Source organism: Galeopterus variegatus, unplaced genomic scaffold (assembly GCF_000696425.1).
Source record: "Galeopterus variegatus unplaced genomic scaffold, G_variegatus-3.0.2 Scaffold2355, whole genome shotgun sequence".
Taxonomy (NCBI): Eukaryota; Metazoa; Chordata; class Mammalia; order Dermoptera; family Cynocephalidae; genus Galeopterus; species Galeopterus variegatus.
Window position 1 is genome coordinate 160,325 of NW_007728466.1, and position 18,690 is coordinate 179,014.

General features: G+C 46.4%; 1 protein-coding gene across 1 annotated transcript in view; it reads left to right on the plus strand.

Annotated features, from left to right (window-relative positions):
- The window catches only part of FRMPD3 (FERM and PDZ domain containing 3), a 60,659-nt gene extending 42,273 nt beyond the window's left edge, over positions 1-18,386 (plus strand). The window contains exons 12-14 of the mRNA XM_008581430.1: positions 1,757-1,901; positions 12,895-13,716; positions 15,409-18,386. Coding sequence (XP_008579652.1) covers positions 1,757-1,901; positions 12,895-13,716; positions 15,409-18,386 — 3,945 coding nt within the window. The remainder of the gene's footprint in view (positions 1-1,756; positions 1,902-12,894; positions 13,717-15,408) is intronic.
- The last annotated feature ends 304 nt before the right edge of the window (positions 18,387-18,690 follow it).

The following is an 18,690-nucleotide window of genomic DNA, read 5'->3' on the forward strand; positions in this document are numbered from 1 at the left end:
GGGCGAGCACCCCCGCCCTCTAGATGGGGGCGCCGTGGGGGTGTTGTGGGTTTTGGGCCCCCCCCCCTCGGGGGAGCGGGCCGGGGGCCGGCCCTGACCCAAACTTAATTAAGCCCACTTTAAAAATTATAGTACAGGGCCGGCCTGTGGCTCACTCGGTAGAGTGCGGTGCTCATAACACCAAGGCCACGGGTTCGGATCCTATATAGGGATGGCCGGTTTGCTCACTAGCTGAGCGTGGTGCTGACAACACCAAGTCAAGGGTTGAGATCCCCTTACCGGTCATCTTTTTAAAAAAAAAAAAAAAAAAAATTATAGTACAAATATTAGGAAGTTGTCTTGAAAAGGTGCTGATTTTTTTTTTTTTTTTTTTCTATATCATTGCCAGGTCTCTGAAGTACCTAACCAGTGAACCCCAGGATTAATCTGAGGGATTTAGGGTTAGGAACAGAAGTCAACATAGTATGCTTGTATTTCCCAAAGTGAGTTAAAAACACCACCAGCACCCTGTTACCATGAGATGCTCCATAAAAATAGATCTTTGTGGTCAAATAGATTTGGAAAATGTGGAATAGCAAAGCCCCCCTCTTCAAGTTTTACAATGCACATTAGTACAAGGGTACATCAGAAAGTTCACAGAAAAATAGAATTAAAAGATACAAATCTTTCCATGAGCTTTTTTTTTTTTTTTTTTTTTTTTTTTTAAAGACAATCGGTAAGGGGATCTTAACCCTTGACTTGGTGTTGTCAGCACCACACTCTCCCAAGTGAGCTAACCAGCCATCCCTGCATAGGGATCCAAACCCATGGCCTTGGTGTTATCAGCACTACACTCTCCCAAGTGAGCCACAGGCCAGCCCCTCCATGAACTTTCTGAAGTACCCTTGTATTAAAGGGCCTGAAACTTTCCACAATAAATTTATCTGCCTAGCTTTGTTTAACCTAGTGTCACAAACATATCCGATCAAGGAGCTCTTTTAAGAAGCATCAATTAGCATCTCAAGGAAATGCTAATTTGGGAAACTGAGGAAAGCGGGGAGAGCTTGAAGTTCTGAGCACAGCTGCAGGCCAGAAAGACTTTAGGCCAAAAGGCACAATTAGGACTTAATTCCATAGAGTGTCCTCTGTGTCCAGGGAGCTGTTCTGGGTGTTGTAGGGTCATGTGGAAATAAGCAGGAGATAGTTCTTGCACCCAAGGTGCTTATGGTCAAGGATGTTCCAGGCCATTCCTCAGTCCCTCCTAGACTCCCACCTTCACCCTGGCTCTCCCAGCTGGCCCACACATCTGTTGAGCCCTGACAAAAACAAATACAGCCACACAGCAATCAGTGATGTTATATAACTTTAGTCTTTTTCAGTAAAGGTGGTTTCTTAAATGTGTAATGAAAGGTTGATTTAATTTTGATACTGGGTAAGAGTTTACTATGAAGAAATTCCCATGGGGCCGGCCCATGGCTCACTCGGGAGAGTGTGGTACTGATAACACCAAGGCCATGGGTTTGGATCCCATGTAAGGATGGCTGGTTAGCTCACTGGGTGAGTGTGGTGCTGACAACACCAAGCCAAGGGTTAAGATCCCCTTACCTGTCATCTTTAAAAAAAAAAAAAATTCCCAGATCAGAAGAAACTATTTGTCAGGCCATGAGCCTCAAATTTTGGTTCAGAAGTATGGTTCCCATAACTATCCAAGTCATCTTTTCTTCACTACCTTCCTCCTGGAAATACACCTTCATGTTTCTTACCATCTCTCCTGTAGCCTCTGGTGCTGTTGATGGAGTGGCCTGAAGCCACCAACTTTGCCTGCCTGATTGCCGGGTACTGCCGCCTCCTTCTGGATTCCAGGAAGATGGTCTTCTCCAGGCCTACCAGCCAGCCTCTTCCACCTCCAATGATCAAGGCAGGTAGGGCTCAGCTTCGGTTTTTGGTGTGCCGGAGACCCTTAGACCCTGGAGACATGGAAGGAGGAGCTCTGCCCCCTTAGTGCTCACCCCATGTCACCAGGGCCTGATGACAGTAGCTGGTGCTGTCGCATGCATCCTGCTTGGCACACCCCAGTAGGAAAGACAGCTGGCCTTCATGTGTGCCTGTTCTACAAAGGATGCCTTTGACAGCACATTATGGTTGAGTCAGTGAATGAACGTAAGATAAAAATAGCAAGCAAGTAATAAATAGTGCCAATTATAGAATTGCATTGGATCTAAGGCAAAGCTTTAGAGGTACAGAGATCTAGAAGAGATTCATGGGTGTTCTAGCTTAGCTGAAGTAGGGTTGAAAATGAAGATAAAACCTTTATTTTTGTTCAGCATAGCTGGGATTGACAGAGCTGCCTGAAATAAGAGCTCATGGAAGGCTGGGGTGGAGAAAGACTACGTGCAAGCCCAGAAGATGGTGTGGAGATAGGAGGAGACAATCACAAAGAACAAGTTCAATTGCAGCCCCCAAACAGAAGGCTTCCCAGTTAGGCAGCTCAGTGCAGCCACCTGGAGCTGTCCTGGTGATGGCACAAACAGAGGCCTTGGGAAAGATCAGCCCAGTCTAGGCACTGCTGCCCAGAACCCAAGCGGGAAGAGGAGGTGACTCAAAGAGCAGGTATCCCACATATTAGACCTAAGGCTCATGTGTATTCAAGAAGTGCTCCCCCCACCCCAGCACCCAAACATCAGGGGCGAAGCTGAGACTTTCACCTGGTGGTTGCCCTCCTCACGTGCTGGACACTCTCGGTACCTTTGCCCCTGCTGCTTGCCAATTGCTTCTCTCTTCAAGGCTGTCTGGGTTTTCGAAGTGGTCATATCTGGTCTAGATAAAGGTATGTGAGAGTAGAAACACACTCCTGATGAGTGATCCAGCACCCTGAGGGCTGTGTACTTCCCCCACATCCTCTCACCTCACTGTCTCTTCATCACAAACAAGCCCATCGCGGACAGCATGAGAAGCCCAAGTTTATATCTCAGAATGTTGCCCACAGGAATGAAAAGACAGTCCACCAGGGGCTGTGTAGTTTGATATAATCCCATTTGTTTATTTTCCTTTTGTTGCCTGTGCTTTTGGGGTCTTATTCATAAAGTCTTTGCCCAGTCCTACTTCCTGAAGTGTTTCCCCTATCTTTTCTTTCAGGAGTTTTATAGTTTCAGGTCTTATATTTAAGTCTTTAATCCATTTCGAGTTGATTTTGGTATATGGTGAAAGGTGCAGGTCTAGTTTCATTCTTCTACATATGGATGTCCAGTTTTCCCAGCACCACTTATTGAAGAGGCTGTCTTTCCCCCAGTGTATGTTCTTGGTGCCTGTGTTTACTGCAGCTCTATTTACAATAGACAAGAGTTGGAACCAACCTAAATATTCATCAATGAACAACTGGATAAGGAAAATATGGTATATATATATGATGGAATACTACTCAGCCATAAAAAAGGATGAAATTCTGCCATTCACAGCAACATGTATGAACTTAGAGAAAATTATGTTAAGTGAAATAAGCCAGGCACAGAAAGAGAAATACCATGTGTCCTCGCTCATAAGTTGGAGCTGGAAAAAAAATAAAAGAAAGACACAACAAGCACAATAATTCGTTGAACTTTCAAAAGAAGAGAACAGAACTGAGGCAAGCAGAGGTGGGGGTGGGGGAGGGAAGGGGTTAGCAAGAAATTGGTAAAGGGCCACAAAATATGACTACATTGTGTAATGTTGAATATATTATCCTGATTTGAGCATCACATATTGCACACAGGTATGGATAGTCAACTCGTTACCCCATAGATATGTGTAACCAATTGTATTTCTTTCTTTCTTTTTTTTTTTTTTTGAAAAAAAGATGACCGGTAAGGGGATCTTAACCCTTGACTTGGTGTTGTCAGCACCACGCTCAGCCAGTGAGCTAACTGGCCATCCCTGCATAGGGATCCAAACCCATGGCCTTGGTGTTATCAGCACCACACTCTCCTGAGTGAGCCACGGGCTGGCCCCAATTGTATTTCAATTATTAAAAAAAAAAACAAAGACAGTCCACCAAACACAGATTTGGGAAAGGATAGGTGGCCCCAAGGCATAGGCATATTTGAAGAAGCTCCACATAGAAAAGCAAAGGAACTGGCTTGGATTAGGAAGAAACCAGGGAGGCGAGTTGCTGCTCATCTCCAGGTGAATAGCTCTGAAGAGGCAGCTTTAGTCCATTTCCATTGCTTATAACAGAAATACCTGAAACTGGGTAATTTATAAAGAAATGAAATTTATTACTTACAGTTTTGGAGGCTGGGAAGTCTAAAGTCCAGGAAACACATCTTTTGAGGGCCTTGTTCTCGGTGGTGGCTCTAAAGTGATGCAGGGTACCTATCACATGGCAAGAATGGCAGGAGCAAGAGAGAGAGAACTTTTTACGTGCTCTCCTTTTAAAGCCCTCAGAACCACGCCCCTGACCACCATCACATTATCAGCTTATTAATCCATTCACTAGGGCATGGCCATCACAATCTAATCACCTTTTTGAGGCCCCACCTTTCAATTACCATAATAGGATTTCCCACCCTCTTGTGGAGTGTGGATTTCCCACTGTCACAGTGGGGATTAGGTTTCTAATACATTAAACTTCAGCGGGACACAATTTAATCCATAGTAGGCGGCCATACTAGCAAACCTACAGATGGTCAAATGATGGAAAAGCCAGCATTAGCATTAAAAGTGTCGCCTGTGGTCCTCCTCGCTCTCATCACATCCATGTAAAATATACCTTGTACGGAGCAGAACAGAGAGGGAAAAGGGAAGGCAGAAGGAAGAACCTGGAGCCCAGCCCAGGACCAAATGAGGCAGTGGGGGTTGTTTGGGGGATCCACTTTCAGAAGGCACTAGGAGTGGCTCTGTAGTTTCACTCTGCCTGACAAGGGGTTTCTGTCATCCCATCAGCACCCTAGCTAATGATGGTCCCAAGTATTCCCCTTGCTCTGGGGATAATGGCAGCAAGTGAAAGACACAGGCTTCCTGTGTCCCTGCCTCAATGCACACATTCCACATTCCTTCCCTGTTGCTTTTCCAAAGGCAAATCTGTTTCATTGGATTCTCTTGGGGCTAGGCATGGCTTTAGAACCCCCTCCCTGATTCTTGAGAGCCCCTGTGGGCCTGCACAGTGACTGGGCTCAGGCCACCTCTGGCACAGGGCCTCTGTGTCCATGCAAGAGCCAGAGGGACCGCTGTGGTGTCTCCGCTGTTCTAGTGCTTCTCCTTCTGGAAGTGGAAATAGCCCAGGGGCAGAGGCAAAAGAATGCCTTTGCTTTTCCTGCCACATCTCTTCTGACCAGAAATATGAGAACTTGAGCTTGACATCGCCTCCCCTGGGTTCACTGCTTGCGCCCAGCTTCTTAGGCTTTTAGACCATTACATGTGGGGTTGATGACCGAGTGCTCTTGATGGGTGGGTTGAGTTGAGCCTCATGGCCCTGCCTTGGTTCACTGAGCTCTCACCACTCCATCAAAGCTCCACATCTTACCTCATGGCCCCTAGGAAGCGAAGGGCACTGCTGAGGAGACCTCAACTCAGGTTACAGTGAAGGGATTATCAGTTCCTGATCTTGTAGATTTTTAGGACCAAGGTCCAAAGTTGAGATCAGTTTCCTCCATCAGCCCTCACTTTCACCCCAGAACAGAAACCCCAGTACTGACTATTGTTCTTTAGCAAAGTTCTTTGGGAAACAGGCACCCTCCCAACTTCATCTGGGCTTTTCCCTCAGGGGCCAAAGCCCGAGCCCATTCAGGGCCTGGTGTCTGGAAAAGGAGGAAGAGGTCTGGCCAGCTCTATATACTTGTCCCATGGCAGCTGCTGGTTGCCAACTGGCCCAAGTCAGTGTTCAGCCTACTGGACCTAGAGGAGGCTGCTAAACCAGCAGCTGGGAAAGAGAAAGCATCACCTCACTTCCCTTTAAGTCCCAGAAATAAAGGAGAATGGGGGAGTAGCAGGGAAGGGATTCCCTCTTGGGCTTTACCAGTAGCTTCACGGAGTTAGGTACAGTTGACACTTGAACTACATGGGTTTGAACTGTGTGAGTTCACTTATATGCAGATTTTTTTTTCAATAAATGCAGTCAGCCCTCCTTATCCATTGGTTGCACATCTGTGGATTTAACTGAGGATGTAAAATACAGTATTCACAGGGTGCAGAACCTGCTTATAAACAGGGCCACCTACTTAAGTACTTAACTGCTTAAATTACTTAAGTAATGCAACCGGGGAAAAAGTTATACGTGGATTTTCAGCTGCATGAGGAGTCAGAGCCCTGAATCCCCATGTTGCTCAAGGATCAACTGCATTTCACTGACTTAGTCAATAAATATTTCTCAAGTACTCATTAAGTACCAGGCACTTGGGGATACAGCCGTGAAAAACAGACGTGGGCCTTATGGTCCTTGCCCTGACATAGCTTAACAATCCAGTGGGAGAACACAGAAGCATGATTTGAGGGATAGGGCCAATACAGTAAGTACCTTTGCATTTGTATAGGGGAAATTCAACAGACACAACAGAGCAGTACCGGTTTTGAGTGCCCAGAGAGGCTCTGAGTTTAGAGAAAGACTCGGACAAATGCCAATTCTCTGTCTGTACTGAGGTGGTGGGAAATCCAGAGGCAGCTGCCATTTCCATGAAGCCCTGAGCTCCCTGTATCCTGGGGGAAATCAGGAAAATAAGGCTTTGGAGACCCCAGTTGGGGCCTCAGTTAGAGGAACTCACTCTGTCTTCTACCATGGTTAGAAAACTGTTTGGCCTGGTGAATTAAATGTTCTGGTTGATGGCTACTATATATCCCATATATGGCTTACCAATTTTCATGTAGTTAAAACCCAGCAACATGCACAGAATACTAAAATTAGAGTGAACATAATAGACTTTTTTTGATGATTCAGAAAGAAAATGTTCTTGCAAGGCCTCTAGGTCATCATTATGACCGGTGATCACTGGACTGTAGGATATAGCACAGCCAAGTACTAGAATGCTGGTTGAGTCAATGTCACCCTGACTTATATTTGTATGTATATATAAATAAACTGCATATATTATTTACCATAACTCCAGTTGGATCACCATCTTGTTCTTTGCAAGCATTTTTTCTAAAGTCAATCCTCTGAGTAGCTGTATACAGAGGGATACACTAGGGCATAAGCCTCAGGAAAAGCTGATGAGCAATTTACAACAGATTTGCAATCTGGGAGGCATACTGTCCCAGTCATCAGCCAGCACACCTGTCTTTACTGGCATTTCTAACCTTCTGCCTGGAGGAGATTTGGGCTTTTCCAGACATATTTTCTCCTCTGATCTGGAAGTAATAGTACCACCTGGTGGGCTGGGCATCACCTGGCCTTCACAGTCTAGTGTTGGGAGATGTTTCCATCTTTCAGGGAGGGAAGTCACTGTTAGAACTCCAGCCCTTGCCTGAGAGGAGTCACCAACACCTTATTGGACATATCCCTGGGAGCCACCTCTGACGGCAGCCTATTGCTCAGCTGTCTTTAACTATAGTTAGTTAGCACCTGGTGCATCCCTAGGGCCTGCAGACAATGCCCTGGGATAAAGAGACATCATGAACTGACAGTTCATACTCCTGGCTAAGTGCCCCACCTAGAGCACTTCTCCCCTAAGTCTCAGAGGCCTGGATGGAGGGTCATTAAATACTATTCCCCCAGCTGGTCCAGAGTTCCTTAGATACAGTAAGGCCTGGACCGAACCCACTCCATGTAATTACATTGAATCTATATTTAGAGAGGCAACATGTCTATGGAGAACCATAAGAGCTTGGGATCTGAAGTCAGAGAGACTTGGGTTCCAGTCCCTGCTGTGCCATATCTTAGCTGTGTGATCATAAGTAAGTTTCATAAACTGAGTTTTGGTTTTCTCATCTGCAAAATGAGGATAATACTACTACCTGCCTTATGAGGAATTTGACAGGATTATGTGAGATAAGCCACACATAAAGTCCTTTCACCGTACAAAGCACTTTTTTTTTGCTTTGCTCTTTTGGGGGGGGGGCACGGTTTTAGCTGGCTGGTACAGGGATCAAACCCTGGACCTCCGCGTTATCAGCACCATGCTCTAACCAAATGAGCATAACTGGCCAGCCCTTTTTGTTCTTTTAATAAGGATGAAGAGTTCAACATGTGCCCAGCTCTGTGCTTTTTAAAAAATAAACAGATTTATTTAGATATAATTTCCAAGTGCACAACTCAAAGATTTTAAAAATATATTTAGTATATTCACAGGTTGTACAATTATCACCTCAATCTAATTTTAGAACATTTTTGCCCCTCCTAAAACAAACTCTGTACCCATTAGCAGTCACTTCCCATTTTCCCCCTAATCCCCACCAGCCCCAAGTAACCAGTGATTGATCTACTTTCTGTCCCTAGAGCTTTGCCTATTCTGAACATTTCATATAAATGGAATCATACAATATATGATGTTTTGTGGCTTGTTTTTTTTTACTCAACATAATGTTTTCAAGGCTCATCCACATTGTAGTATGTATCAGTACTTCATTCCTTTTTACTGATGAATAATATTCCATTGTATGGATATCCACATTTCTTTATCCATTCATCCGTTGATACACATTTGGGTTATTTTTATCTTTTGGCTATTATGAATAATGATGTTATAAACATTCATGTACAGGTTTTTGTGGGAACATATTTTAATTGCTCTTCGGTATATACCTAGGAGTGCAATAGCTGATCAAATGGTAATTTTATGTTTAACTTTTAGAGGAATTAGCACACTTTTCCAAAGTGATCACACCATTTTACATTCCCATCAACATGTTGGAGGGTTACAATTTCACCATATCCTTGCCAACAGTTATTGCCCATTATTTTAGTTACATCCAGCCTAGTGGGTGTGAAGTGATATCTTATTGTGGTTTTTATTTGCAGTTCCCTGATGATGATGATGTTGAATGTCTTTTCATGTGCTTTTTAGCCATTTGTATATCTTCTTGGGTGAAATATCTATTCAAATAATTTGTCCATTTTTAAATTGGGCTATTTGACCATAAATGTGAGAATTTCTGGACTCTCAATTCCATTGCAGTAATCTATATTTCTGTCCTTATGCCAATACTATACTGTCTTAATGATTATTCCTTTGTAGTGTTTTGAAATCAGGAAGTGTGAATCCTCTTTGTTCTTTTTCAAGACTGTTTTGCTTATTCTGGGTCCCTTGCGATTCTATGTGAATTTCTGAATTAACTGGTCACTTTCTACAAAGTCAGCTGGGATTCTGATAGGGACTGTATTGAATCTGTAGATTTGGGAAGTATTGCCATCTTAACAATATTAAATCTTTCTATCCATTAACATAGAATATCTTTCCATTTATTTAAATCTTATTTAATTTTTTCACAAATGTTTTATAGTTGTTAGTGTACAAGTCTTGCTCTTCTTTTATTAAATTTATACCTAAGTATTTTATTCCTGATGCTACTGTAAATGGATTCATTTCCTAATTTTATTTTCAGATTGTTCATTACTAGGGTATAAACATATAGTTGATTTCTGTATATTGAACTTGTATACTGCAAGCTTGCTGTGCTTGTTTATTAGCTCTAATAGTTTATCTGTGAATGCTTTGGGATTTTCTATATACAAGATCATGTCATCTGAAAATAGAGATAGTTTTACTTCATCCTTTCCAATCTAGATGCCTTATATTTCATTTAATTTCCTAATTACCCTGGCTAGAACTTTCAGTACAGTGTTGAATAGAAATGGTGAGAACAGACATCCTGGACTTTTTTCTGATTTTAAAGGGAAAGTTTTTAGTGTACAAGTTTTGCTCTTCTTTTGTTAAATTTATACCTAAGTATTTTATTCCTGATGCTACTGTAAATAGAATTGTTTCCTAATTTTATTTTCAGATTGTTCACTACTAGTACATAAAAAATACAGTTATGATTCACGTATGATGTTAGCTGTGAGTTTTTTATAGTTAACCTTTATCATGTTGAGGAAGTTCCCCTTTATTTCTAATTTGTTGAGTGTTTTTTCATGAAAGGGTGTTGGATTTTATCAAATGGTTTTCTGTATCTATTACGATGATCATGCAGTTTTTGTCCTCTAGTTTATTAACATGGTGTATTACATTAATTGGTTGTTGGATGTTAAACCAACCTTGCATTACTGTAATAAATCCCATTTGGTCATGGTACATTATTCTTTTAATAAGTTGCTGGATTCTGTTTGCTGGTATTTTGTTGAGGACCTTTGTGTCTATACTCATAAGAGCTATTGGTTTGTAGTTTTCTTGTGATGTCTTTGTCTGGTTTTGGTATCAAGGTAATACTGACCTCATAGAATGAGTTAAATATTCTCTCCTCTTCTATTTTTTGGAAGAATTTAAGCATTTGGTAGAATTCACCAGTGAAACCATCTGGGCCTGGGCTTTTGATTGCAGGGGGGATAGGATTTTTAATTATTAAATCAATTTCTTTTTCTTTTATTGCATATTCAGATATTCTGTCTTCTTAAATCAGTTTTGATAGGTTGTATATTTCTAAGAATTTGTCGGTATTATCTTGGTCATCTAATTTGTTGGCATAAACTTATTCATCATATTCCCTTATAACTGGTTCCATACCTGTAGAGTCAGTAGTGATGGTCCCCTCTTTCATTCTTGATTTTAGTAAATTGAGTCTTCTCTCACTTTTGTTTAGTCTGTTTAAAGATTTGTCAATTTTATTAATCTTTTTAAAGAACCAACTTTTAGTTTCATTGATTTTCTGTAATTTTTGATATCCTCTATACTTTACTGTTTCTTTCCTTTTGCTTGCTTTGGATTTAGTTCATTGTTCTTTTTCTGGTTTCTTGACATGGAAGGTTAGGTTACTGATGTGAAATCTTTCTTCGTTTTCAGTGTAGGCATTTACAGCTATAAATTTTCCCTCTAGGAACTACTTTTTAGCTAGATCCCATTAGTTTTGGTTTGTTGTATCTTCATTTTCATTCATCGCAAAGTATTTTCTAATTCCTCTTGTGATTTCTTCTTTGACCCATTGATTATTTAAGAGTATTTGGTTTAATTTACACATTTGTGAATTTCCCAAATACCTTTCTGTTATCGACTCCTAATTTAATTTCATTGTGCTCAGAAAACATATTTTGTATGATTTTATTCCTTTTAAATTTTTGAGGGTTATTTTATGGCCTAACATATGGTCTGTCCTAGATAACATTTCATGTGCACTTAAGAAGAATGTATATTCTGCTACTATTATGTAGTGTTCTATAGATTTCTGTTATGTCTAGTTAGTTTATAGTATTGTTTAGGTCCTCTATTTCCCTGTTGATCTTCTGCTTAGTTTTTTTTATCCATTATTGGAAGTGAGGTATTGAAGTCTCCAACTATTGTTGTTGAATCGTGTATTTCTTCCTTCAATTCAGTCATTTTTTTGCTTCATGTAGTTTGGGGCTTTGTTGTTAGGTGCCAGTGCTGTGCTTTTGTCATAACCATAAGCTCTAGTGAAAGGCAACATTGACATATTGACCCTGTCAAGATGGAGTTTGAAAGGAATTTTGAAGTCTTGTTCTCTAGCATGTTGATCACCATGATGAGTTATAGATAATGGTTAAAAACACGGGATTTTCCATTGCTTCTATGTCTGGGGGGAAAAACCCCAAAACAACATGGAGTTTGAAGTCCCTCAGAGCTGGGCTCAAATCCAGATTATGATTTATGACCCATGTGATCTTGAGTGAGTCACATGACTATCTGGGTCAGTTTCTTCCTCTGTAAAATGGGGATGGGGATGATGATAATACTTAACCTCACTGGGTTGTTATGAGGATTAAATGAGATAAACTTATTCATCATATTCCCTTGTTTCCTAATTTTATTTCCAGATTGTTCACTACTAGTACATAAAAAATACAGTTATGAATCAAGTATGATGTTAGCTGTGATGATGTGACTCTGCATAATGTCAGGCCATTTGTCTGTCTGCTGATAGCAGAGTGAGTTGGCATTGTCTGAGTATATTCTCATAAATAACATGGGGAGGGGTTCCCAAAACAGAGTGAGAGAGAGAAGCCATTCAGAGATAAAGCATTTGCTGTGGATAATTCTCAGATGCACACACTTACCATCATTAAGAGCTGTTGATGAGAGCATTTTACCAATGTATGTGTAGCAGGCAGGGCTGGCCCCCTGCATGAATACTTAAAAGTAATGAGATTTTAAGAATTGTAAGAATGCTTCCCCCATCCTCCTCCCACATATGCACATCCCAGCATATCTCCCATACACTTTACATCTTCAGATGCCCTAAATTCTACTAGTAGAGCGTTTTTCTTTTAGGGACCCTCCATGGACAGTCCTCTTTGAAATGCAAACTCTTAGGCATTGTATGTAGCCTGTTTAACACTTTCTCACTAAAGCATTAGTAACTTGTCAGATTTATTTCCTTCTGCTAGAAGAGATCCAAGAAAACACAAGAGCAACAGAGCACTGGTGGTTGGAAAGGTTTCGAAAGGGATGAGGACAGGGGCAGGAACAGTTCCATGGAGGACATAAAACAAATCTCCCTCTTTAATTATGTTTACAGCTGACTCTAACACCAGGTGTATACATGTAAGAGTCCAGCTATGCCCAGATACCAAGGTGTTCACCCCCACCCCCACCTCACCCTATGAATTTTCCTATTTCAGAGGTGATGGGGCTATTAGCAGCTCAGGCTATTGGATACTACTCACTCTACTTTCAGTGTCAGCAGTGACTTGGCCCCTCCCCTAATCTCTAGCAGCCAGATAATGCTTTCTCTTGATACCTGCCACTCAATTATGCTACAGATACCTGAGCCAGAGATGCCAAGGGAGCTCAGCCACAGACCTCAGCACTGGGGCTCATCTGTTGCTTCTCTTTCTGGGTTTAGATTACATGCACAGCGCCCACCGCCCTGTCACTGGGGGCCACCTGGGGAAAAAGGAGAGTAGTTATGTGGGCAGCATGGGCACCAGCCCCAGGAAGTCGAGCCGCTGCACGCCCCCGCCTGCCGACTCTGAGCTTGTCAGCTTCTGCTACCTCCACATGCGGGAACAAAGGAAGGAGCAGGAAAGCCGGACGGATGTCAATGAGAACCTAATCTTCTTTGAGGAGACCAGGCCCCGGACCAAGTCTGACCCCACATCCAAAAGTTCTGGCCAAGGTTACGATGTGGTCCCCGATGACTTTGATGCAGCCAGCCTAGACCATGAGCCTTGTGCCAGCAGGGCCCGGTCCTACACCTTAGACAATTCCCTTGGGGCTGAAGCCCTGAATTTCTACTGTGACTCTTGCAAAGCCAAACTCCAGGAGCAGTTGGGACCTCGCAAAAGTGGGAGGCCTGGCTCCTCTCGTGACAATATGGTAGACTTGATGTCCCTCCCACCACCTGGGAGCGAGGAGGAGGAGGAGGAGGAAGATGAGACAACTTCTCTGTTGCCTGCCATCGCTGCCCCACCCCCTGGTTTCCGAGACAACAGCTCTGATGAGGATGACCCCAAGCGTCGGGCCGTCCAGAGCCAGGAGCAAGGACGCCACCTGCGTGGGCTCCTGTACGATGAGATTCCAGTGACCCTGATTGACAGTGTGCAGACCCGGACAGTCCGAGATCATGCCCAGGAGCTAGATGATGCCCTGGTGTCCACTCTGCAAGCTCTGGAAGCCCTGGCTGCTTCAGAGGATGGACCACATCCCCAACCCCCACAGACTGCAGGTAATAGCCTGTTCCTCCTCTTCCTTATCTCCCCTTCCTTCTCCGGGCCAGGAAGGACCAGCAGGTAACATTGCTTCTTCCCAAACAGATGTCAAAGTTACCGTGGTGTGTCAGGGAAGTGGATGGGCCAGAGGAAGCTCAGATAGGGTCAGGAGAGCAATGTGCCATGGCAGGTATCAGCTGCTCAGCTCTACCTAGAGCTCTGACTCTCACCATTCCATCTCTTTGGAAATGTCCTGCAGATGGATCCCAGGGATTGGGGATATGAAAGCTACGGAGCCAGGCCAGAATGAAGGAAAAGAGAAAAGTTGTGAGAGATATAGAAGACAGACAAAGAACGTCCAGCATGCACATGATTGGAAGAAAAACAAAACAACCAACTAACCACCTAGTGACCTGGAATCTGGGGAGCCAAGAGCCATCACTGCTCAGGCTGAGGTCTTTATCCTGCCTAAGAGCAAGGGCTCTGAATCCCAGTTTCTTCACTCACTGTCAGTCTGACCTTTGGCAAGGCACTCACTCTCTCTGAGCCTCAGTTTGTCATCTTAAATGGGTTTGATAACAGTAGTTGTATCACATAGGGTTGTGTATATCTATAAATGAGATCATTCGTGCAAAGCACTTAAGTACTGCCTAAGTAAGGATTCAGTAAGTGTTAGCTATTGTCATTAATTAGTAGTTAGTAGGAGAACCATACAACATGCATGCTTTTCCCTGTTATAGAAACATGTACATCCATCTTATAGTCATACGTGTCAGACATGTACCCATAGTCACACATAAGTACCTCCGCACACATACACCTTTAAAAAAAGAAGAGGCAGGGCCGGCCCAGCACTCACTTGGGAGAGTGCAGTGCTGGGAGCGCCGAGGCCACGGGTTCGGATCCTATATAGGGATGGCCGGTGCGCTCACTGGCTCAGCATGGTGCAGACCACACCATGCTGAGGGTTGCTACTGGTCAAAAAAAAAAAAGAAGAGGTAAATGATACAGCAACAGGAAAGGAATAGGGAGGAGTAAGGCATATATGAAAACACATGAGGCAGGGATTAGTATGGACAGAGAGGGCGAAGGGATTGGGGTCAGAGGGAGTCTGCCTTTTCTGTAGGTGAGGTCACCCTTGGCGTTGGACAGCCCCCACATGTCTGGCCCCCGGGGCCAACATTACTCTTTGCTCAGAGTTTGGAGCTCCAAGTGATAGCTGCTCCCGGGATTGAGGCTGTGTGGCTACCAGAGAGAGGACAAGCTCAGTTAAATGGCCTCAGCTGCAAGGACTGGAGGCAGGCCTGGCCAGATGAGGAGGGATAGAGAGGGACCACTCTTTGCCAGCACTCTTCAGGACAATTAAAAATCTCCTAGCTGTTGAATCTAAAAATAGTGTTGATTAGCATGTTGCTTTGCATGTGATTTGCATGTTAATTTGCTATCAAACTGCCCAGATCTTCTCTTCGCCTCTTTTGTTTCTCTTTCGGACTTCCGCCTTTCATACCACTTCTCATGGCTTGCCCCTCTTTGTCCCCTCCCCTCCACTCCTCCCGTTCTCAGCCCTGCACTCCCCCCAAGCCTGACTGCTTTTTCCCAGCTTGAAATATCTCTGGCTGAACTTGGCCTCCATGAACTTGCTCTACATATATAGTTGGAAAAGAGCTTGACCTCAGTAAGTGTAATGAGCCCTACCCCTGTTCTCCCAGGTCTGATTGTGCTGGCCACAATCACTCCAGAATCATCGCTGGACTCGGGCCATGAAACCAACTCTTCAGAGCTCACGGACATGTCGGAGATGATGTCAGCCATGAAGCAGCACCAGAACACCACCTACTTCCTGGCACAGCACCTCAACAAGGATAGCCTCCTTGCCCGCAAGGACCTGCCCTTCCGGATCCAGAGCTGTGCAGCCCAGGCCGTTCTCACGGCCCCTTACTCTCTTGGGCGCCCGGATCCCAACTCATCCCTCCAGCCAGCTGTCACAGGCCAGAGTCCTGGCCCCCCTGGTGCTCGGAGGAAGCTGCCCCCGTCAGAGGCCCAGGCACAGGGAGAGCGAATGTACTCCCTGGCAGTGCACCCTGCACTGTCCCCACAGCTTAGTGAGCAGAAGAATTTGAGCCTGCTATCCCCAGTTCCTGAGGATAAAGGGCCTGGCCACACTAGAGCAGGCCTAGAGATGTCACTGAGGGCAGCCACACCATCCCTCAGTGAAGAGCAGGTCTCTGAGCTGAGGGAGAACCTGCCCAAGGAGGTCAGGTTGAGCCCCAAGCTTATCCTGGACCCAAAGGGCAGTGTGACCCCAGCCATCATCTCAGCTGCCCTCCAGCAGGTGGTTCAGAGTAAGAGCCTAGCCACACCTGGGGGGGCCTTGGGGAACCTCCCCAGCAGGGGAGACAGAAGGCTGGAAGCCAGCGTGGGGAGGCCAGAAGTTAACATGGTGAGCAGTAGTGCCAATAAGAATCTGAAGTTTAAAACAAGCCCTGGTGCTCCAGAGGCCTCACGGAATTCCCAACAGCAGCTGGGTCCAGAGGTCTCTTCCAGCCCCAGAGCACCCACAGGCAGCCGGGCTGACAGCCTGCACCTCTCTCCACAAGAGGACAGGATGCCTGTTCAAAGTTTCCCTCCCAAAAGCTATGTATTGCGAGCAAGTCGAGAGTCAGTGGGCAAGCAAGCTACTGGGGAAGTGGCAGGCAAGGGCGGGCCAGAGGGTTCTAAGCCTACCCTGCACAAGCAGATGACTGTATCTAGCCAGGGGGAGAAGGGGCAGCTGGAGAGCACACCCAAAAGCAGCAAGCTCGAGGAGACCAGCCTGGTCCCCCGGGCTGGCTACCCCATGGCTCTGCAGAGCCCTAGCTGCCAGCCGCGAAGCCACAGCCCCAGCTGCCAGCCCCGAGGCCAGAGCCCCAGCTGCCAACCTCGGGGCCAGAGCCCACTGAGGCCTCAGGCCACCAGCCGGCAGGTGAGCACCATGCCCTCCAGGAAGCTTGAAACCACCCTGGATGGTACCCACTCGGCCTCAGAAGGTCCCACAAAGCCCAAGTCATCTAGAGGTCCTTTCCGGCTACGCAATTTATTCTCTGCCACCTTCCCAACCCGCCAGAAGAAGGAGACAGATGAACGGCAAGCCCAGCTGCGAAAGGTAAAGCAGTATGAGCTGGAGTTTCTCGAGGAACTTCTAAAGCCACCAAGCCAGGGGGAGCTGCCAGGCACTGAGTACCTGCAACCCCCAGCACCTGGCCGCTGCAGCTGCCAGCTACGAAGCAGCCCCGTGCAGCAGGGGCCTGGCATGTCCCGGGAGCAGAGGCGCAGCTGCGACTGCAAGCGCATCTGCCGGGGGGGCCGGCCACAGGCCGCCCAGACGCCAGTGCCCAGCCTCCGGGGGAGGGAGAGGGACAGGGTCCCCCCTACCCAGAGGCAGCCAGAGGCTGGCCCAAGCTTGAGCCTCAGCAGCCCCATCAATGTCCAGCGCATCCGTTCCACCAGCCTGGAATCCCGAGAGTGCCGATCGGACCCTGAGAGTGGTGTTTCGTGCCTGACCACATGTGCCTCGGGGGGCGAGTGTCTGGGAGCTCCCAACTACAGGAAACTGATGCGCCGCTACAGTATTAGTGAGCTGGACCAGGGTGACAGGGCCTCGCTGACCTCAGACATCTACCCACACCCACCCCTGGGCATGCTGCCCAGGGAGGCCAAGGAGGTAGAGGCGGGCCTCCCCCTAGGCTTGGGTCCCAAAAGCAAGTCTCTGGAGTCACCAACCCTGGGAGACCCCTCATATGTCCAGGTTGCCCCTGAGACCAAAGTCCCCAGACAGATGGCTGTGTTCTCACTGCCAGAGGAGGTGTACCGGAAGCCTGCCGAGCTGGACGAGGAAAGTGAGAGCAGCAAGTGCTGCTCTATCCGCTACTGCTTCTACTACCGCAAGTGCGACATGGCAGATGATGCCAGCGATGGCAAGGACGAGCTCTCTTACTCCATTCCCATGAAGATTCTGCCTGGCATGAAGTTGGATGAGCAGGTGGTTCCTGTGGTGAGCAGGACCCTGCAGGTGCTGGATGCCGCCACCTGCAGCAGCAGCAGTCCTGAGGCCTCCCGCACCCAGGAAATTGACCTTCGGGTGTCCACCTTTGAGGGGAGTCTGGCCAAGATCAATGCCCTGCGGGCCCATGCCTATGGCCTCCCTGATGGCTTCCTGGCTGCCCGGCTGGACACCAACGAGCTGCTGACAGTCCTGCGGCAGTGTGTGGCTAGCCCTGAGGCCCGCGCCCCTAAGCCCTATGTCTCTCAGATCTCTGAGTACAAGCTCGAGCTAGCTCTCAAGTTCAAGGAGCTCCGGGCCTCCTGCCGCCGTGTGGCCAACGTGGACAAGAGCCCGACTCACATGCTAGCAGCCATCACGGGCAGCTTCCAGGTGCTGAGCAGCCTCATTGAGACCTTCGTGCGTCTGGTGTTCATCGTGCGTTCCGAGGCTCAGCGCCAAGAGTTGCTGGCTAAGGTGGAAGAGGTGGTGAGGAACTACACCTTTCTGCTGCGTGCAGCTGAGGAGTCCACAGCTCGGAATCTTAACCAGCAGCAGCAGCAGGCGGCAGCAGCTACAGAGGCAGCCACGGGGCACCCACCAGGCTCCCCAACTTCAGCGACTGTTATGAGCACATTCACCCATTCCTTAAAAACCCTTATTAAGTAAGGCATCTGCCCAGGTCCGTCCCCCTTCCCCAATCACAGCCCCAGGTTTGAGCATTGTGGTTCTTGTATCTTGTGGTATGTGTGTGTGTCTGCTGGGCCAGTCAGGGTCCAAGAGCCCATCAGTCCCCAGGGAGTGAAAACTCCCTTGACTGAGGCTCTCTCTTAAGGGCTGCAGGCCTAGCTGCCGCCCTGGGTGTCCTCATCCCTTCTCTGGCCTCTGGGTGTCACTGTGAGGGCAAAGGCCCCTCGTCACTATGCCCACCGCAGAGCTGTATTTTATCTTTTCTCCAGGGCTGAGAGGTGAC